The sequence below is a fragment of the Pseudorasbora parva genome, chromosome 22 (assembly GCF_024679245.1).
Source record: "Pseudorasbora parva isolate DD20220531a chromosome 22, ASM2467924v1, whole genome shotgun sequence".
Lineage (NCBI taxonomy): Eukaryota > Metazoa > Chordata > Actinopteri > Cypriniformes > Gobionidae > Pseudorasbora > Pseudorasbora parva.
In genome coordinates this window covers 40708834-40726130 of record NC_090193.1, presented here as the reverse complement: position 1 = coordinate 40726130, position 17297 = coordinate 40708834, and the positions used below count along the sequence as shown (strand labels likewise).

General features: G+C 36.1%; 2 protein-coding genes across 3 annotated transcripts in view; both read right to left on the bottom strand.

The window, feature by feature from the left end:
• Window positions 1–91: 91 nt before the first annotated feature.
• cant1b (calcium activated nucleotidase 1b) lies at window positions 92–12624 on the bottom strand. Of its 2 annotated transcripts, none has more exons than XM_067430869.1 (4): window positions 12472–12624; window positions 4420–5055; window positions 2885–3088; window positions 92–2037 (listed from the first exon to the last, which is right to left on the bottom strand). In XM_067430869.1, the coding sequence occupies exons 2-4, from the start codon at window positions 5036–5038 to the stop codon at window positions 1667–1669; spliced, it is 1194 nt and encodes a 397-aa protein (XP_067286970.1). In that variant the 5' UTR covers window positions 5039–5055; window positions 12472–12624; the 3' UTR covers window positions 92–1666. The 2 variants fall into 2 exon arrangements, with proteins under 2 accessions (XP_067286970.1, XP_067286969.1); XM_067430868.1 differs by lacking the exon at window positions 12472–12624 and adding an exon at window positions 7927–8059.
• A 1898-nt stretch (window positions 12625–14522) lies between these two features.
• Window positions 14523–17297, bottom strand: part of afmid (arylformamidase) — a 10654-nt gene continuing 7879 nt past the window's right edge. Inside the window, exons 8-11 of the mRNA XM_067431027.1 lie at window positions 17093–17171; window positions 16025–16160; window positions 15842–15946; window positions 14523–14795 (exon numbers count right to left, since the gene is read on the bottom strand). Coding sequence (XP_067287128.1) covers window positions 14766–14795; window positions 15842–15946; window positions 16025–16160; window positions 17093–17171 — 350 coding nt within the window. The 3' untranslated portion in view covers window positions 14523–14765. The remainder of the gene's footprint in view (window positions 14796–15841; window positions 15947–16024; window positions 16161–17092; window positions 17172–17297) is intronic.

Sequence of the window (17297 nt, the reverse complement as noted above, 5' to 3'; positions counted from 1 at the left end):
GGGACGTGGAAAATAAACGTATTTTCTAAAAAAGGGAATGTTCCTTTAACATGAATTATGATTAATTCTGCACTGAATAAATCAAAATGTCTCAAATTATTAATAATAAATCTTTATTTGCATATTCATTTTAATATGTACGATGTCTTAATCTTTTAATTAATGCCATAAATCAGAAGAAATATCATATTAACATGTCCAGTGTAGTTCTTACACTAAAAATAAAACCCTAACACTTCACAAGGTGTCATTTGTTAACATTAGTTAGTTAACTGCATTACAACTAACAATAAATACAGCATTTATTAATATTAGTCAATGTTTATATCAACATTTATACATTAGTTATCGTTAATGCACTAACTTTAAAGATGGATAAATGCTTTAAAAGTATTTATATAGCTCATTGTTAGTTAACTAATGTTATCAAATGAGATTGTAAAGTGTAACCAATAAAATAGATTGAGGTTTTGTAGTTTTTAATAAAGGCGATTACTGGAATCATTTTTCTCAGACTCTTTGCATTTTTTCAATGCACACATTAGAGTTTTTGGTTAGAGGTTTCCTCTATTATTGCATCTTCAGTCCCCTGAGCTTCTGTAGTGACGTCCTTCATCGTCTGCATACAACACACACACAGTGTCTAAAAATGTCTTTTTTGTGGCTCACGCCACTGGTCATGTGATCGCACTGCTAAAAATGCTCTTCTTACTTAGTATTTTTGTCTTGTTTGTAGTCTAAATATCGAACAATTCTTAAGGAACACTCCAGCGCTTTTAGAAATAGAGCTTATTCAACTTCTTTCCTAACTTTAGATATGTGGGCAAGTGCGTTTGTCTCAGTGCATTGTTTTAGTTTGGCAGGGTCGCCGCTAGCTTAGCTTAGCATAATGAATGGAATCCTATGTTGCCAGCTAGCATGTCCCGAGTAAAAGTGATCCAAAAAAACATGAACATGAAAATCCCACAACTTCCATCAACGTACCGGCGTGAATAGTAGCTCGACAGGAAGTTTGGGGATTTTATGTGTTGCGTGATATCTCTGTGCCTGTGCTTCCCCATAATATAGTCCCAAGTCAATATCTGCCTAGGAAATCGGCTAGTCTTAATCTGCATCGCTATTTGTACTCGTTGTGAATACGCCGGCCACAAGAAGTAATTAAGTGTTTTTTTTAAACACTTTTACTCGGGACATGCTAGCTGGCAACATAGGATTCCATTCATTATGCTAAGCTAAGCTAGCGGCGACCCTGCCAAACTAAAACAATGCACTGAGATAAACGCATTTGCCCACATATCTAAATGTAGGAAAGAAGTTGAATAAGCTCTATTTCTAAAAACACTGGAGTGTTCCTTTAAATCAAGATGCATTTACTAGATAAAACGACATATTTTTTCTTTTGTTGAAAATAACATCAAAATTAAGAGTTTTTGCTTAAAACAGGCAAAATGATCTTCCAATGCGGTGAGAAAAATAATCTTTGTTTTTTTCTCACCCCATTGTCAGATCATTTAGCCAGTTTTAAGCAAACACTCATATCTTAAGTCGTTTTACTGATCTAGTAAATGCCTCTTGATTTAAGAATATGTAGATATTTGGACTGGAAACAAGACACATGACTAAATAAGAAGAGCATTTTTTGCAGTGCAGTCATTGACCCGTCTGTCTATATGAACTCCAGACCTTCATATTTGACGTCTCCAATCTTGGTATCCGGCAGCAGGATCCGCCCATCCAGTGTGAAGGCCGTAATGTAGGTGGCGATCTGCCCCGCGTCCTCCTCCGATTTCAGCGCGACTATAATCTGATCGTCCGTGTCTGGGATGAACTTAAAGGATGAGAAGCCTAGTGTGGGCTTCAGCGGGCCGACTCGAGACACAGAGATCTGGCTAAAGTCGGACGAGCAGCTCAGAATGAGGTTCGTGCCGCGCCGTTCATCTGCCGATTCCTCGTAGCGTTCGGAGCTCGCGCGACGTGGCAGGAAAAACCAGCGCTGGAGACGGTCGCTCCACACGGCCGACTCGTGGATGAGATAGCCTGACACAAAACAACAGATTTTATATATTAGATACATTAAGCAAACATTTTGTCCTCAGAGTTGATGTGTGTGAAGCAGGAGAAATGGGCAAGCGTAAGGATTTGAGCGAGTTTGGCCAGATTGTGACGGCTAGACGACTGGGTCAGAGCATCTCCAGAACTGCAGCTCTTGTGGGCTGTTCCCGGTCTGCAGTGGTCAGTATCTATCAAAAGTGCTCCAAGGAAGGACCAGTGGAGAACCGGCCACAGGGTCATGGGCGGCCAAGGCTCATTGATGACCGTGGGGAGCGAAGGCTGGCCCGTGTGGTCCGATCAAACAGACGAGCTACTGGAGCTCAAACTGCTCCAGAAGTTAATGCTGGTTCTGATAGAAAGCTGTCAGACTACACAGAGCAGCTCAGTTTGAGGCGTATGGACCAGTCAGGGTGCCCATGCTTTTAGAAAGTAAAAATGCAGAATGTTTCCTATGATAGGTAGGTTTAGGGGCAGTGTGTGTGTGTGTGTGTGTGTGTGTGTGATGGGTAGGTTTAGGGGCAGTGTGTGTGTGTGTGTGTGTGATGGGTAGGTTTAGGGGCAGTGTAAGGGGATAGAAAATACGGTTGGTACAGTATAAAAACCATTTCGCCTATGGAATGTCCCCACATTTCACAAAAATGTGTGTGTGTGTGTGTGTGTGATGGGTAGGTTTAGGGTCAGTGTGTGTGTGTGTGTGTGTGTGTGTGTGATGGGTAGGTTTAGGGGCAGTGTAAGGGGATAGAAAATACGGTTGGTACAGTATAAAAACCATTACGCCTATGGAATGTCTCCACATTTCACAAAAATGTGTGTGTGTGTGTTGTCCACTCACCTGGTGGCTTAATATCTGCTGCTTTCTTCAGCGCGTTGTAACGCGGCACCCAGTTCTCGTGCTCCACGTCCCCATGAAAACCGACCACTTTAATCCACTCGGGGTTATTATTGACGAACTCTCCGCTGATGGTCGTCCATTCCTTCCCCAGCCCGCCGACATACAGACGCTCGTCCTTCACAGCCATCCACTCGGCTTTAAAACCTGCAATGAAGGGTCACAAAAAGGTCAAAGCGTTGGAAATGCATCTAGATCATTCATCCCTTATAGTATATATGATAGAAAAGCATTTTTTCTTTGTTTTCTTTGTCTGGTTTCTAGTCTAAATATCTAATAATTCTTAAATCAAGATCAGTAAAACGATGAGATAATTTATTTTTTCTTGTTTTGTTGAAAATCAAATCTAAATGAAGAGAGTTTTTGCTTAAAACAGGCAAAATGATCTGCCAATGGGCTGAGAAAAATAATCTTATTTCTGCGTGAAATCTTGTTTCTTGTTTCCGTCCCAAACAGAAGATTATTTTTCTCACCCCATTGGCAGATCATTTTGCCTGTTTTAAAATGCGATCCCAATGGACGGGTTAAACATGTGGAAATAGCTCCTCTACTGGCTGTAATCTTTAGCCTCCGGACAAAACATCATCAGATGAAGCAAAAGGACGATATTTGCACCATTTGAGGATTTTTTCCAGAAATAAAATACATAAATCTCTCGTTTTATGGGGATATGAGGGGGAAGCACGATCATTCGAATATACGACCGGGATTCTACTGATAAAAAGCCATATGCTAATCACTGAAGTAGCCCTTTAAGCAAAAACTCATTTTGATATTTTTCCACAGAAAACAAAAAAAAAATGTAATTTTACTGATCTAGTAAATGCATCTGGATTTAAGAATATTTAGATATTTGGACTGGAAAAAAACAGCTCAAGCTGTTTCTGTGCATGTGCATTTTATGCTAATGAGCTTTGCTAACCCCGCCCCTCTGTTCTGTGGGGGGCTTTGAGTGTGAAGCGTTGCTTAGACAACAGGAGAAAGTTTGACACCGCGAGTTTCTCAGGACACGTGCAAGTTCAACCGTATCAATTCGATATATCAGAGATATCAACATCAAAATGGCTGCTGTGTTCACTATTGCACCCAAGAACAGAACACCACAAACGCTAATATGCCATTCTGCTCCAGCGTATCCACAATGGCGGACATCTTGTGCTCGCTCATGGCGGGTCTGAGCTGAAACGCTGCTGTCAATCAACAGTCGTGGGAGGGGCTTGTGTGACGTCACACATCGAACGGCTTGATTTCAGACAGGTGAAAACATATAAGGAGATTTAAAAAAACACTTGATGGATTTTTATCATTATAGGATGGTTGTGTGCAGTCACTATCAACACACATTGCTGTATAATCAACTTGTAAAAGTGGATGTACCATTATATGACCCCTTTAAGAATTTTTAGATGTTTGGACTAGAAACAAGACAAAAATACTAAGTAAGAAAAGCTTTTTTTGCAGTGAGTGAGCATATTGACCTTTAGACACGCTGCCATCTCCGTCCGTCAGAATGACCCACGGCACGGCTCTGTTGGCCTCTATCCGGTACACCACACCGGTGCGGTCATCCACGGTGTACAAATGCCCGTTAAACGCCACCAGCTCAGACAGCTCCATGCCGCGGCCCTTCTCCGACAGATGACTTTCCAGGACCACGGCGTCCGAATCCCACTCCACGGACACGCTGTCCCCACTTTCAGACACCAGCAGGTGGCCTCGCTTCAGTAAGCTGAACCATGTGTTGTCCTTTTGGCTGTGCGATTTGGTGTCCAGATCTGCGATCACTCCGATCCGGTACCGGATCCCGCTGGCCGTGTGTTCCGGAGAACTGAGCGGATACGTGTCGTTATAACGCGAGTCCGCCGACTCAGCCGCCGCCATCATGCCGGAAACATCCCGGCCGGAGCGCCACGAACGCTCGGAGCGGATCTCGGAGGATCCGGTCGATGATTGGTGCAGGAAGAAGAGGATGCCCACGGCAACAAGGGTCGCCACGGTGATGGCCCGCCATCGGAAGCGGAAACGTGGGTCGGAGACGGAGCTGGTGACGGAGGAAAACATGGCATCACCATGAACGGGAACCCGCATGGAGTGCATGGAGTCGCGGCTCCCAACTGACACGGAGAAAAACAACAATCAATCAATTGTTACTTGTAATGGGTTACTTTATTCGTTAAATCAAAAAGTAATCTGATTACATAATGCATGTAACTTGTAATGCGTTACTGTACTCATTAAGTACTGCGTTACTTTACTTGTTACATTAAAAAGTGATCTGATTACATAATGCACGTCCCTTGTAATGCATTACTTTACTCGTTACATCAAAAAGTAATCTGATTACATAATGCACGTTACTTGTGATGCGTTACTTTACTCGTTACATCAAAAAGTAATCTGATTACATAATGCACGTTACTTGTAATGCATTACTTTACTCGTTACATCCAAAAGTAATCTGATTACATAATGCACGTTACTTGTAATGCATTACTTTACTCGTTATATGAAAAAGTAATCTGATTACATAATGCATGTTACTTGTGATGCGTTACTTTACTCGTTACATCAAAAAGTAATCTGATTACATAATGCACGTTACTTGTAATGCATTACTTTACTCGTTACATCCAAAAGTAATCTGATTACATAATGCACGTTACTTGTGAAGCGTTACTTTACTCGATACATAAAAAAGTAATCTAATTACATAATGCGCGTTACTTGTAATGCGTTACTTTACTCGTTACATAAAAAAGTAATCTAATTACATAATGCATGTTACTTGTAATGCGTTACTTTATTTGTTAAATCAAAAAGTAATCTAATTACATAATGCACATTACTTGTAATGCGTTACTTTATTTGTTAAATCAAAAAGTAATCTGATTACATAATGCATGTTACTTGTAATGCATTACTTTACTCGTTACATCAAAAAGTAATCTGATTACATAATGCACGTTACTTGTATTGCGTTACTTTACTCGTTACATCCAAAAGTAATCTGATTACATAATGCATGTTACTTGTAATGCATTACTTTACTCGTTACATCAAAAAGTAATCTGATTACATAATGCACGTTACTTGTATTGCGTTACTTTACTCGTTACATAAAAAAGTAATCTAATTACATAATGCGCGTTACTTGTAATGCGTTACTTTACTCGATACATAAAAAAGTAATCTAATTACATAATGCACGTTACTTGTAATGCGTTACTTTATTTGTTAAATCAAAAAGTAATCTAATTACATAATGCACGTTACTTGTAATGCGTTACTTTATTTGTTAAATCAAAAAGTAATCTGATTACATAATGCATGTTACTTGTAATGCATTACTTTACTCGTTACATCAAAAAGTAATCTGATTACATAATGCACGTTACTTGTATTGCGTTACTTTACTCGTTACATCCAAAAGTAATCTGATTACATAATGCACGTTACTTGTATTGCGTTACTTTACTCGTTACATAAAAAAGTAATCTGATTACATAATGCACGTTACTTGTAATGCGTTACTTTACTCGTTAAATCGAAAAGTAATCTGATTACATAATGCACGTTGCTTGTAATGGGTTACTTTACTCGTTACATCAAAAAGTAATCTGATTACATAATGCACGTTACTTGTCAAACTTCCTGACGAAGGATTCCCAAAACCTGATCATACCAAAAATATGTTTGACAGCCTCAGTGCATGAAATACAAAACACATCAGCAATTAATTACTACATTTTTCATTCACAGGTCACTGTAAGACAAATAGAGGCATTTCAAATCATTTATAGAAATCATGCACAGCCATAATGAGGAAAATCAAGATGAAAATCAGATGCTCAACCAAAAAAAAAATCAAGTCTGATGAAGAACATGTGGCTTGAAACCACAATCTGAGCTCATTAATTATGTTAATGACCTTTTTGCATGTTTTCCCATGATGAACGCTGAGCTCTGAAACAACAGCAAACATCACTGTAATGATGACACGAGGGAGTCCGATGCTAAACACGGCTGTTTAACAACCTCGAGTCGTTACTACACGCTTCATCGAGGAATTACACACCATTGCATAAACCTCTGCCATCAGAAAACAAGCTTCAAACGCGTCTGAGACACGAACCTTTAGAACAATCACAGCACTCCTTATGTAATTGTTGGCACGGCAACCATGACTTTACCTGTGAGAGGTGAGAGATGACGGGCGAACCAACCAGTCCCAAAAATATGGATAAATCATTTTACAATGCAAAAAATGCTCTTCTTACTCAGTATTTTTGTCTTGTTTCTAGGACCAAACATCTAAAAAATCTTAAAACAAGAAGTATTTACTAGACAAGTAAATTATTGTCTTGTTTTGGGAAAAATAACTCAAAATGAAGAGAGTTTTTGCTTAAAATAAGATAAATAATCTGCCAATGGGGTGAGAAAAATAATCTTGTTTTCTGTTTGAATTAAGATTATTTTTCTCACCCCATTGGCAGATTATTTATCTTATTTTAAGCAAAAACTCTCTTCATTTTGAGTTATTTTTCCCCCAAAACGAGAATTTTTACTTGTCTAGTAAATGTTTCTTAATGTAAGAATTTTTAGATATTTTAACTAGGAACAAGACAAAAATACTAAGTAAGAAAAGCATTTTTTGCAGTGTACAAATCAAATTCATGTTTATATTTAAGTGTATTTTAAATGTTTCTCTCAAACATTCATGATCTGTAAAAACATTAATTACATTAAAATTTTGCAAAATAGAAGTATTATCGCTAGCAGATTTTGAACCCAGTTGCTTAATAACTCAAATAATTCTCAAAGAATAATAGTTTCTTGCGTATAAAATAATTCACTTTAGAAGCTTGGGTCAGTTTTAATGTCCAAATCATACAACAGATATTTCCCTTTTTCTCCTAAATCGACCTATATATTGTAATTGTACGAATAAAAAGCCCTATTGAAGAGGAGCATGAATGATTCTCTACCTTTCCGTCTGCCTTTCATGTCCTGTGTTTGTCTCTGTGGTTCATTCAGTGTCTGTCCATATGTCTCTCTCTCTCTCTCTCTCTCTCTCTCTCTCTCTCTCTCTCTCTCTCTCTCTCTCTCTCGTGTCTTTATTATCAGTGTCTCATCTGAGATCATTGAGCTACGCAACAGTGACAAAGCAAACACTGAACCTTTACCTACTGAAACACACATTAACCTTCAGACTCAAAGTCTGAGACCACACAGATGCCGACATGTTATAAACCGTATAAAACACCTCATTCCTACAGCCGGGACCACAGTGTTCCCTAAAGCTGTAATACCTTCAGAAATGTGAATCCTGATTTAGGAGTTAATTTGTTCTCAGGATTAAAGACTCGGTCTAATAATGAACGAAAAACTGTTTTTGTGATCCCTCTGAAAGCGTGTAGATCTGTGGTCAAGTCAAATGAAAAAAACTGATTTGTTTGGTAAATGACTGAGAACCAGATTGAATAAAGTTTTCTTTGTATCGGATCTCTCGCAGAACAGATCAATTCAGACAATAACAATCTAGTGTATAAAATATAAGAGTGTGTGCGTGTATGTGTGGGAGTAACCTGATTACATAATGCATGTTACTTGTAATGCGTTACTTTACTCGTTACATCCAAAAGTAATCTGAATACATAATGCATGTTACTTGTAATGCGTTACTTTACTCGTTACATCCAAAAGTAATCTGAATACATAATGCATGTTACTTGTAATGCGTTACTTTACTCGTTACATCCAAAAGTAATCTGAATACATAATGCATGTTACTTGTAATGCGTTACTTTACTCGTTACATCCAAAAGTAATCTGAATACATAATGCATGTTACTTGTAATGCATTACTTTACTGGTTACGCCAAAAGTAATCCGATTACATAATGCATGTTACTTGTAATGCGTTACTTTACTCGTTACATCCAAAAGTAATCTGAATACATAATGCATGTTACTTGTAATGCGTTACTTTACTCGTTACATCCAAAAGTAATCTGAATACATAATGCATGTTACTTGTAATGCGTTACTTTACTCGTTACATCCAAAAGTAATCTGAATACATAATGCATGTTACTTGTAATGCATTACTTTACTCGTTACATCCAAAAGTAATCCGATTACATAATGCATGTTACTTGTAATGCGTTACTTTACTGGTTACGCCAAAAAGTAATCCGATTACATAATGTACGTCCCTTGTAATGCGTTACTTTACTCATTACATCCAAAAGTAATCCGATTACATAATGCACGTTACTTGTAATGCGTTACTTTACTCGTTACATCAAAAAGTAATCCGATTACATAATGTACGTCCCTTGTAATGCGTTACTTTACTCGTTACATCAAAAAGTAATCTGATTACATAATGCATGTTACTTGTAATGCGTTACTTTACTCGTTACATCAAAAAGTAATCTGATTACATAATGCACGTTACTTGTAATGCATTACTTTACTCGTTACATCAAAAAGTAATCCGATTACATAATGCACGTTACTTGTAATGCGTTACTTTACTCGTTACGCCAAAAAGTAATCCGATTACATAATGTACGTCCCTTGTAATGCGTTACTTTACTCATTACATCCAAAAGTAATCCGATTACATAATGCACGTTACTTGTAATGCGTTACTTTACTCGTTACATCAAAAAGTAATCTGATTACATAATGCACGTTACTTGTAATGCGTTACTTTACTCGTTACATCCAAAAGTAATCTGATTACATACTGCACGTTACTTGTAATGCGTTACTTTACTCGTTACATCCAAAAGTAATCTGAATACATAATGCATGTTACTTGTAATGCGTTACTTTACTCGTTACATCCAAAAGTAATCTGAATACATAATGCATGTTACTTGTAATGCATTACTTTACTCGTTACATCCAAAAGTAATCCGATTACATAATGCATGTTACTTGTAATGCGTTACTTTAATTGTTACGCCAAAAAGTAATCCGATTACATAATGTACGTCCCTTGTAATGCGTTACTTTACTCATTACATCCAAAAGTAATCCGATTACATAATGCACGTTACTTGTAATGCGTTACTTTACTCGTTACATCAAAAAGTAATCCGATTACATAATGTACGTCCCTTGTAATGCGTTACTTTACTCGTTACATCAAAAAGTAATCTGATTACATAATGCATGTTACTTGTAATGCGTTACTTTACTCGTTACATCAAAAAGTAATCTGATTACATAATGCACGTTACTTGTAATGCATTACTTTACTCGTTACATCAAAAAGTAATCCGATTACATAATGCACGTTACTTGTAATGCGTTACTTTACTCGTTACGCCAAAAAGTAATCCGATTACATAATGTACGTCCCTTGTAATGCGTTACTTTACTCATTACATCCAAAAGTAATCCGATTACATAATGCACGTTACTTGTAATGCGTTACTTTACTCGTTACATCAAAAAGTAATCTGATTACATAATGCACGTTACTTGTAATGCGTTACTTTACTCGTTACATCCAAAAGTAATCTGATTACATACTGCACGTTACTTGTAATGCATTACTTTACTCGTTACATCAAAAAGTAATCTGATTACATAATGCACGTTACTTGTAATGCGTTACTTTACTCGTTACATCCAAAAGTAATCCGATTACATAATGCATGTTACTTGTAATGCATTACTTTACTCGTTACATCCAAAAGTAATCTGATTACATAATGCACGTTACTTGTAATGCATTACTTTACTCGTTACATCAAAAAGTAATCTGATTACATAATGCACGTTACTTGTAATGCGTTACTTTACTCATTACATCCAAAAGTAATCCGATTACATAATGCACGTTACTTGTAATGCGTTACTTTACTCGTTACGCCAAAAAGTAATCCGATTACATAATGTACGTCCCTTGTAATGCGTTACTTTACTCATTACATCCAAAAGTAATCCGATTACATAATGCACGTTACTTGTAATGCGTTACTTTACTCGTTACATCAAAAAGTAATCTGATTACATAATGCACGTTACTTGTAATGCGTTACTTTACTCGTTACATCCAAAAGTAATCCGATTACATAATGCACGTTACTTGTAATGCTTTACTTTACTCATTACATCAAAAAGTAATTCGATTACATAATCCACGTTACTTGTAATGCGTTACTTGTTACATCAAAAAGTAATCTGATTACATAAACCACGTTACTTGTAATGCGTTACTTTACTTGTTACATCAAAAAGTAATCTGATTACATAATGCGTTACATTAGTTGTTACAGCAAAAAGTAATCTGATTGATCAATCAGAATTATTAGCTAATAAGGCTATATCGAGTGTTTTCCAGTGTCCTTCTGATATCAAAGACACATCACCAGTGTTTCATCACCAGATTGCGTCGTTACTTTTGCTCATCTGGGCTGGGCTTGTTTGTTTTTTTTTCTGTTTTTTTATAACAAAAAAAGTTATATTTTTGAGCAACTGTAAAGACCATTTCACACTAATTTAAATAATAAAACTTAGGTGTATGAAGTTATTCAACAAACTTAATTGCATTTGCAATAATTGAAGTTGTATTATATTTTTGTACATATTTTATATTTTTCACATGATTTTATATTGTATCCACTGGGTTAAATACACACAGCATTACTGTGTTATTACTATATTGTGTTTAATACAGTATTTCTTCAGTTAAAAGAAAATGCACACCGTCCACTCAAGTTGAAATCTTAAAACCTCTAAAAAAAAAAGGGTAAAAAAAAGTTCACATTTTGTTTTTAATGCCATAAAACACAAGGGGGAAAATCCTGCCTGGGGTCATCAATTCATACAAGAAAAGGTTAATAATACGTCTACTCCCTACTAATGCACTGTTACGCATATTAGTTTTGTTAGATCATGATTTTATTGAAAATTATGATCACAGAATCGAGCTTTTATATGGTCCTCCGAGTTTGAAACTACTGGTGTAATGCTACAGTATTTATTAATATAAATAAAAATTGTAATGATCTGCCTAACTTTAATAGCCAGTCATCGTGACCATGCATTTTTATTCCCTCAGAATATCTGTATTTTTGCGGCAGACGGAGTTTAACTTTAAAAGCCCGGAAGTAGCGTGATCTGCGCATGCGCGGAGCTCCTGCAGCTTTATTTACACACAATTCACTCAAACACAAACACGTTAAATCTAACCACAGATATCCATTTATATTATATGTGAGATTTCTTAATGTTTGTCCAAGCGGGAAACTACTAGTGAGGTATTTAAAACGGAGTTTTCCCCCAACATAATCACTTTTATAAACGAAACTTCGTGTATAATGCGCGTTTAAATGGTTACTTTTTTACTTTAGTGACTCGGGCGATGATATAATGACTTTTCATGAAAATGTGACCATACTGAAGAAACTGCCGGCAGTTTTTTTTTTTTTTTTTCCTGAATAACCGAATTTAACCCTTTATGAGCCTTAAGATATGAATATATCTTTCAAATCGCATGATGTACTCACTGTATCTTGCTCAGTTTGGTCTTGTGTGATGATGAAGAGTTTTTTCATCCCCGCTCCATCCTGTTTTCCGACACCGGTTCCTCCGCCGTTCAGACCGAAACGAACTGCCGGTTGCCAACACACCGGTAACGCGAAGCCCCGCCCACGAAACGCGGCCCTCTTGAATATTCATGACGTAACGCCACGGTCGCCCAGTACGCTTATCCGATTGGTTGAAAGCAGACGACGTCAAAAGAGTGCAAGGTTAGCTGGCCAATTAAAGAATCCCTGAAGAGTTCACTCTTACATATTAATGAGGTTACGCAACCCAAAAGTATTCATAATAATATAGATTTTATATATAACGCACTATTCATTCCAAAGAATCTCAAAGTGCAACAATGGAAAAGGGAAAAAATAACAAAAGAATAAAAAGTAAAAATATAGATTAAAAGGTTAGTTAACCTAAAAGTGAGATGTCTGTCATTATCTCCTCTCCCTAATGTCGCTCCACACCCGTAAGACCTCCGCTCATCTTCACACACAGTTTAAGATATTTTATATTAAGTCCGAGAGCGTATGCAAGTGTATGCACACTATACTGTCCATGTCCAGAAAGGGAATAAAAACATCATCACAGTAGTCCATATGAGACATCAGTGGGTTAATTAGAGTCTCTTGAAGCATCCAAAATACATTTGGGTCCAAAAATAACAAAAACTACGACTTTATTCAGCATTTACTCTGACCGATTTACTTGTCAGAAGGAGAAGCACATGAAGATGCTTAAAGGGTTAGTTCACCCCAAAATGAAATTTATGTCAAAATGTATTTTGGATGCTTCAAGAGACTCTAATTAACCCACTGATGTCTCATATGGACTACTGTGATGATGTTTTTATTCCCTTTCTGGACATGGACAGTATAGTGTGCATACACTTGCATACACTCTCGGACTAAATATAAAATATCTTAAACTGTGTGTGAAGATGAGCGGAGGTCTTACGGGTGTGGAGCGACATTAGGGGGAGGAGTTAATGACAGACATTTCATTTCTGGCTGAACTAATGCTTTAATACAAACAGAAAACAGAAAAGAAAAGTCAGAAAGTGCGGATGCATATGCAATTAATATTAATGAGCTGGTCTTTTACAATTTTGAATGAAGTGCATTTGGATTTTGATATAATATCATAAAATAATGCTAAGAATATTATAAGTGTGCATTGAGTATTGCTCTCGAGACGCGCTCCTCTAATACAAACACTGTGTTGTTTTTAAGGACAATATCTCCATTATCTGCTGGATCGGCCTGTGACATGAACACACAACTACAACAACAATAATCACAACCACTGTTCATACCAGTGCTTTATTGAACTAAATCACACACACAGACACCATATTTACACACTGATAAAATGTGTAAACCAGCCAAAAGCCATTGAAACATCAGACCAGTTTGAGCAGGGCAAAGCCGGCTTAAGCCAGTTCTTCCAGCAGGAAATCTGTGCCAATTCAATTTAAACTTAAAATACTTCCGCACAGCCTTTAATACCAAATAAAGACTGACGGAGTCATTTCCAATGCCATAAATTAGGTCAAATAACTGCTACACTCTAAAAAATGCAGGGTTATTTTAACCCAATGTTGGGTCAAATATGGACTAACCCAGCGATTGTATTGTTTTAACCCTGCGGTTGGGTTAAATATTAGTTTAAGACAACCCAGTCGCTGGGTTAGTCCATATTTGACCCAACATTGGGTTGTTTTAACCCTGCGGTTGGGTTAAATATTTGTTTAAGACAACCCAATCGCTGGGTTAGTCAATATTTGACCCAACATTGGGTTGTTTTAACCCTGCGGTTGGGTTAAATATTTGTTTAAGACAACCCAATCGCTGGGTTAGTCCATATTTGACCCAACATTGGGTTGTTGTTTACCCAGAATTTTTTAGAGTGTATATTCATTTGCGACTTTATACCAATCAATCGATCAATCATCTTTATTTATATCGCTCTTTTCCAATGCCGATTGTGACAAAGCAGCTTCAGTGAACAGCAGGACTCATCAAACTCATCAATCAACAGCTGATCTCATTTGCATCTCATTTGCATGTCACTTGAAATGGTTCAAATTAAATTTAAATAACCGTATATTAAAGACGTTCAGCTCTGAATGTACCGACACACACAAACGGATGATGATGAACACGGTTAATACTAGTGTCTGATTGGACTAAGACTCAAAGGGTCGTTTTGAGGTCGACTCGCAGGTCCGTTCCAGAGCAATGCATTGTGGGTAATCTCACTATTGTCAACTTTTCCCCATCATCTTTAGCAGGAGCTTCAGAAGAGAAGAAGAAATGCTGATCAGTAATAAATATACACTCGGTTTAAAAACGCATCAAATGACCACAGTTGGATTAAAACTGAAAATGTGACATGGCTTAGTATTTATATCAAAAATTAAGAGTGTAAGTTTTGTAATTTTACAGGTGTGCTGTTTTAATATTATTAAATATGCATAAATAAAAAATAAATAATTAAAATAATAATATATTTATACAAATAAACAGTAAATAAAACAATAAATAAATAACAAATAAGTTATAAATAAATACAAATAATAAATACAAATCACAAATAAATAAGTTATAAATGAATAACAAATAAGTAAATAAGTTATAAATAAATAATAAATCATAAGTAAATAAGTTATAAATAAATAAATACGTTATAAATAAATATAAATAATAAGTAAATAAGTTATAAATAAACAATAAGCAAATAATTTATAAATAAACAATAAATAACAAATAAGTAAATAAGTTATAAATAAATAAATAAATAAATAGGTTATAAATAAATAATAAATAAGTAAATAAGTTATAAATGAATAATAAATAAGTAAATAAGTTATAAATGAATAATAAATAACTAAAGTTATAAATAAAAATAATAAATAAATGATAAATAAATAACAAATAAGTAAATATGTTCTAAATAAATAATAAATCATAAATAAATAAGTTATAAATAAATAATAAACAAGTAAATAAGTTATAAATGAATAATAAATAACAAATAAGTAAATAAGTTATAAATGAATAATAAATAACAAATAAGTAAATAAGTTCTAAATAAATAATAAATCATAAGTAAATAAGTTATAAATAAATAACAAATAAGTAAATAAGTTAAAAATAATAAATAACAAATAAGTAAATAAGTTATTAATAATAAATAACAAATAAGTAAATAAGTTATGAATAAATTATAAATAATAAATAAGTAAGTAATGTTAAGGTGAGGTAATTTATGAATGAATGAATGAATGAATGAATGAATGAATGAATGAATGAATGAATGAATAAAGAGAGGCTGATGAACCTTAGTGAGGTGGTAATGGTCGTCCACGAGCTGCTCTATGATGCTGAAATGATCGGTGTCTGGAACATCCTCAAAAGAGACTTTAAGACCAGCAGATTGCAGAGCCTAGAAGATCAGGAACACAAACGTCTCCAGACTATAATAATAATAATAATAATAATAATAATAATGTGTCAGCCTTACTCTGAAATATTCCTCCGACTGCTTCCTGAACTCGGGCGAGTCGTTCTGCGCCACGGCAACGGTGATGTCACAGGAAGTCGACGAGGCTTTGAGCTGCGACAGGAAGTGACTGGGGCTGTTCCTCAACGCCACTTCCCTGAAGCGGTGAACAGTGTGAGAATATCAGATGTGTATCAGTGTATTGGATCCGTGCATTCGGCCTTAAAGTGACAGCAGCTTTGTAACTTTTCTACAAGTATTTAAATGAGTTTAAGTTAGTCGTCTGCTAGTGTGTCAGATGGAGCGTCACTGACTGGCTTAAACCATGATGGCATAATGTGCATTTAGACAACTATAATACAATAATGCGGCGACATAAAGAAGGACATTTACTTTTGATACTGAAGTACTTCTGAAAACAAATACTTCTGTACTTTTACTGCAGCAAAAATCAGTTTTTACATCTTTCACTTGTAACGGAGTAATATTAGACCAGCAGTGCTTTAACTGGAGTTATGAAGTTGTGTAGTTTATCCACCCTCCGTAAACTGTAATTTTTTCCCCTCAGCCCTTACTCGCGCTTACAGGCCGCATCTCTCCCGATATTAATGCACTATACAGACTTTTTAATGCGCAATCTTCTGAACATCCGTACAGTATGAGCGTCGCTGTAAATCTGTTCATCATAAGCCGTCGCTCGTGTCTCCTCAGAAGACTGGGATTTGGATAAGGCGCTCCATTAGTTATTTTAACGATGCCTTGATGACGTTTTTTTTGGGATTTTGAGAGAAATAATTGACTTTAAGTAGAGTTTTGGAGGAACAGAAGTACCTTTTTATAAAGAATATCTTCATTTGTGTACGCAAGTTAAACGCAAACTGACATGATGGCGAGTTCATGATGACTGAGTTTACAGTTGTAAATGTGTGTGTGTGTGAGTTATACCGTATAAACAGGCCGACTACAGCAAGCTCAATAAAACAACTCTATACCGTGAATCATATCGTTTCCATCAACGATACATATCGTGACATTTTTATCGCGATTTATCGTCACACCCCGATGTGTTCATGAAAGAGAGACACTCACTCGTTCATCTTCAGCGGCTCGTTCACGTAAGTGGACAGAATGGGAAGCAGGTCATAAATCCCACTGACGAGAAACGCACCTGAAAGACAAAAGAACGGCAGGAAGAAATCACACACACACACACACACACACACACACACACACACACACACACACACACACACACACACACATTCTGCATTTTTACTTTCTCATAAAAACTCCT

What these genes read in the sequence shown, in the direction of transcription:
- cant1b (XM_067430868.1), bottom strand. An exon ending in AGATGGCAGCGTGTCTAAAG is followed by an intron (nt 3,089 to 4,419) that starts GTCAATATGCTC and finishes CCTTCATTGCAG; the next exon opens with GTTTTAAAGCCGAGTGGATG. An exon ending in AGCAGATATTAAGCCACCAG is followed by an intron (nt 2,038 to 2,884) that starts GTGAGTGGACAA and finishes GTTTTGTGTCAG; the next exon opens with GCTATCTCATCCACGAGTCG.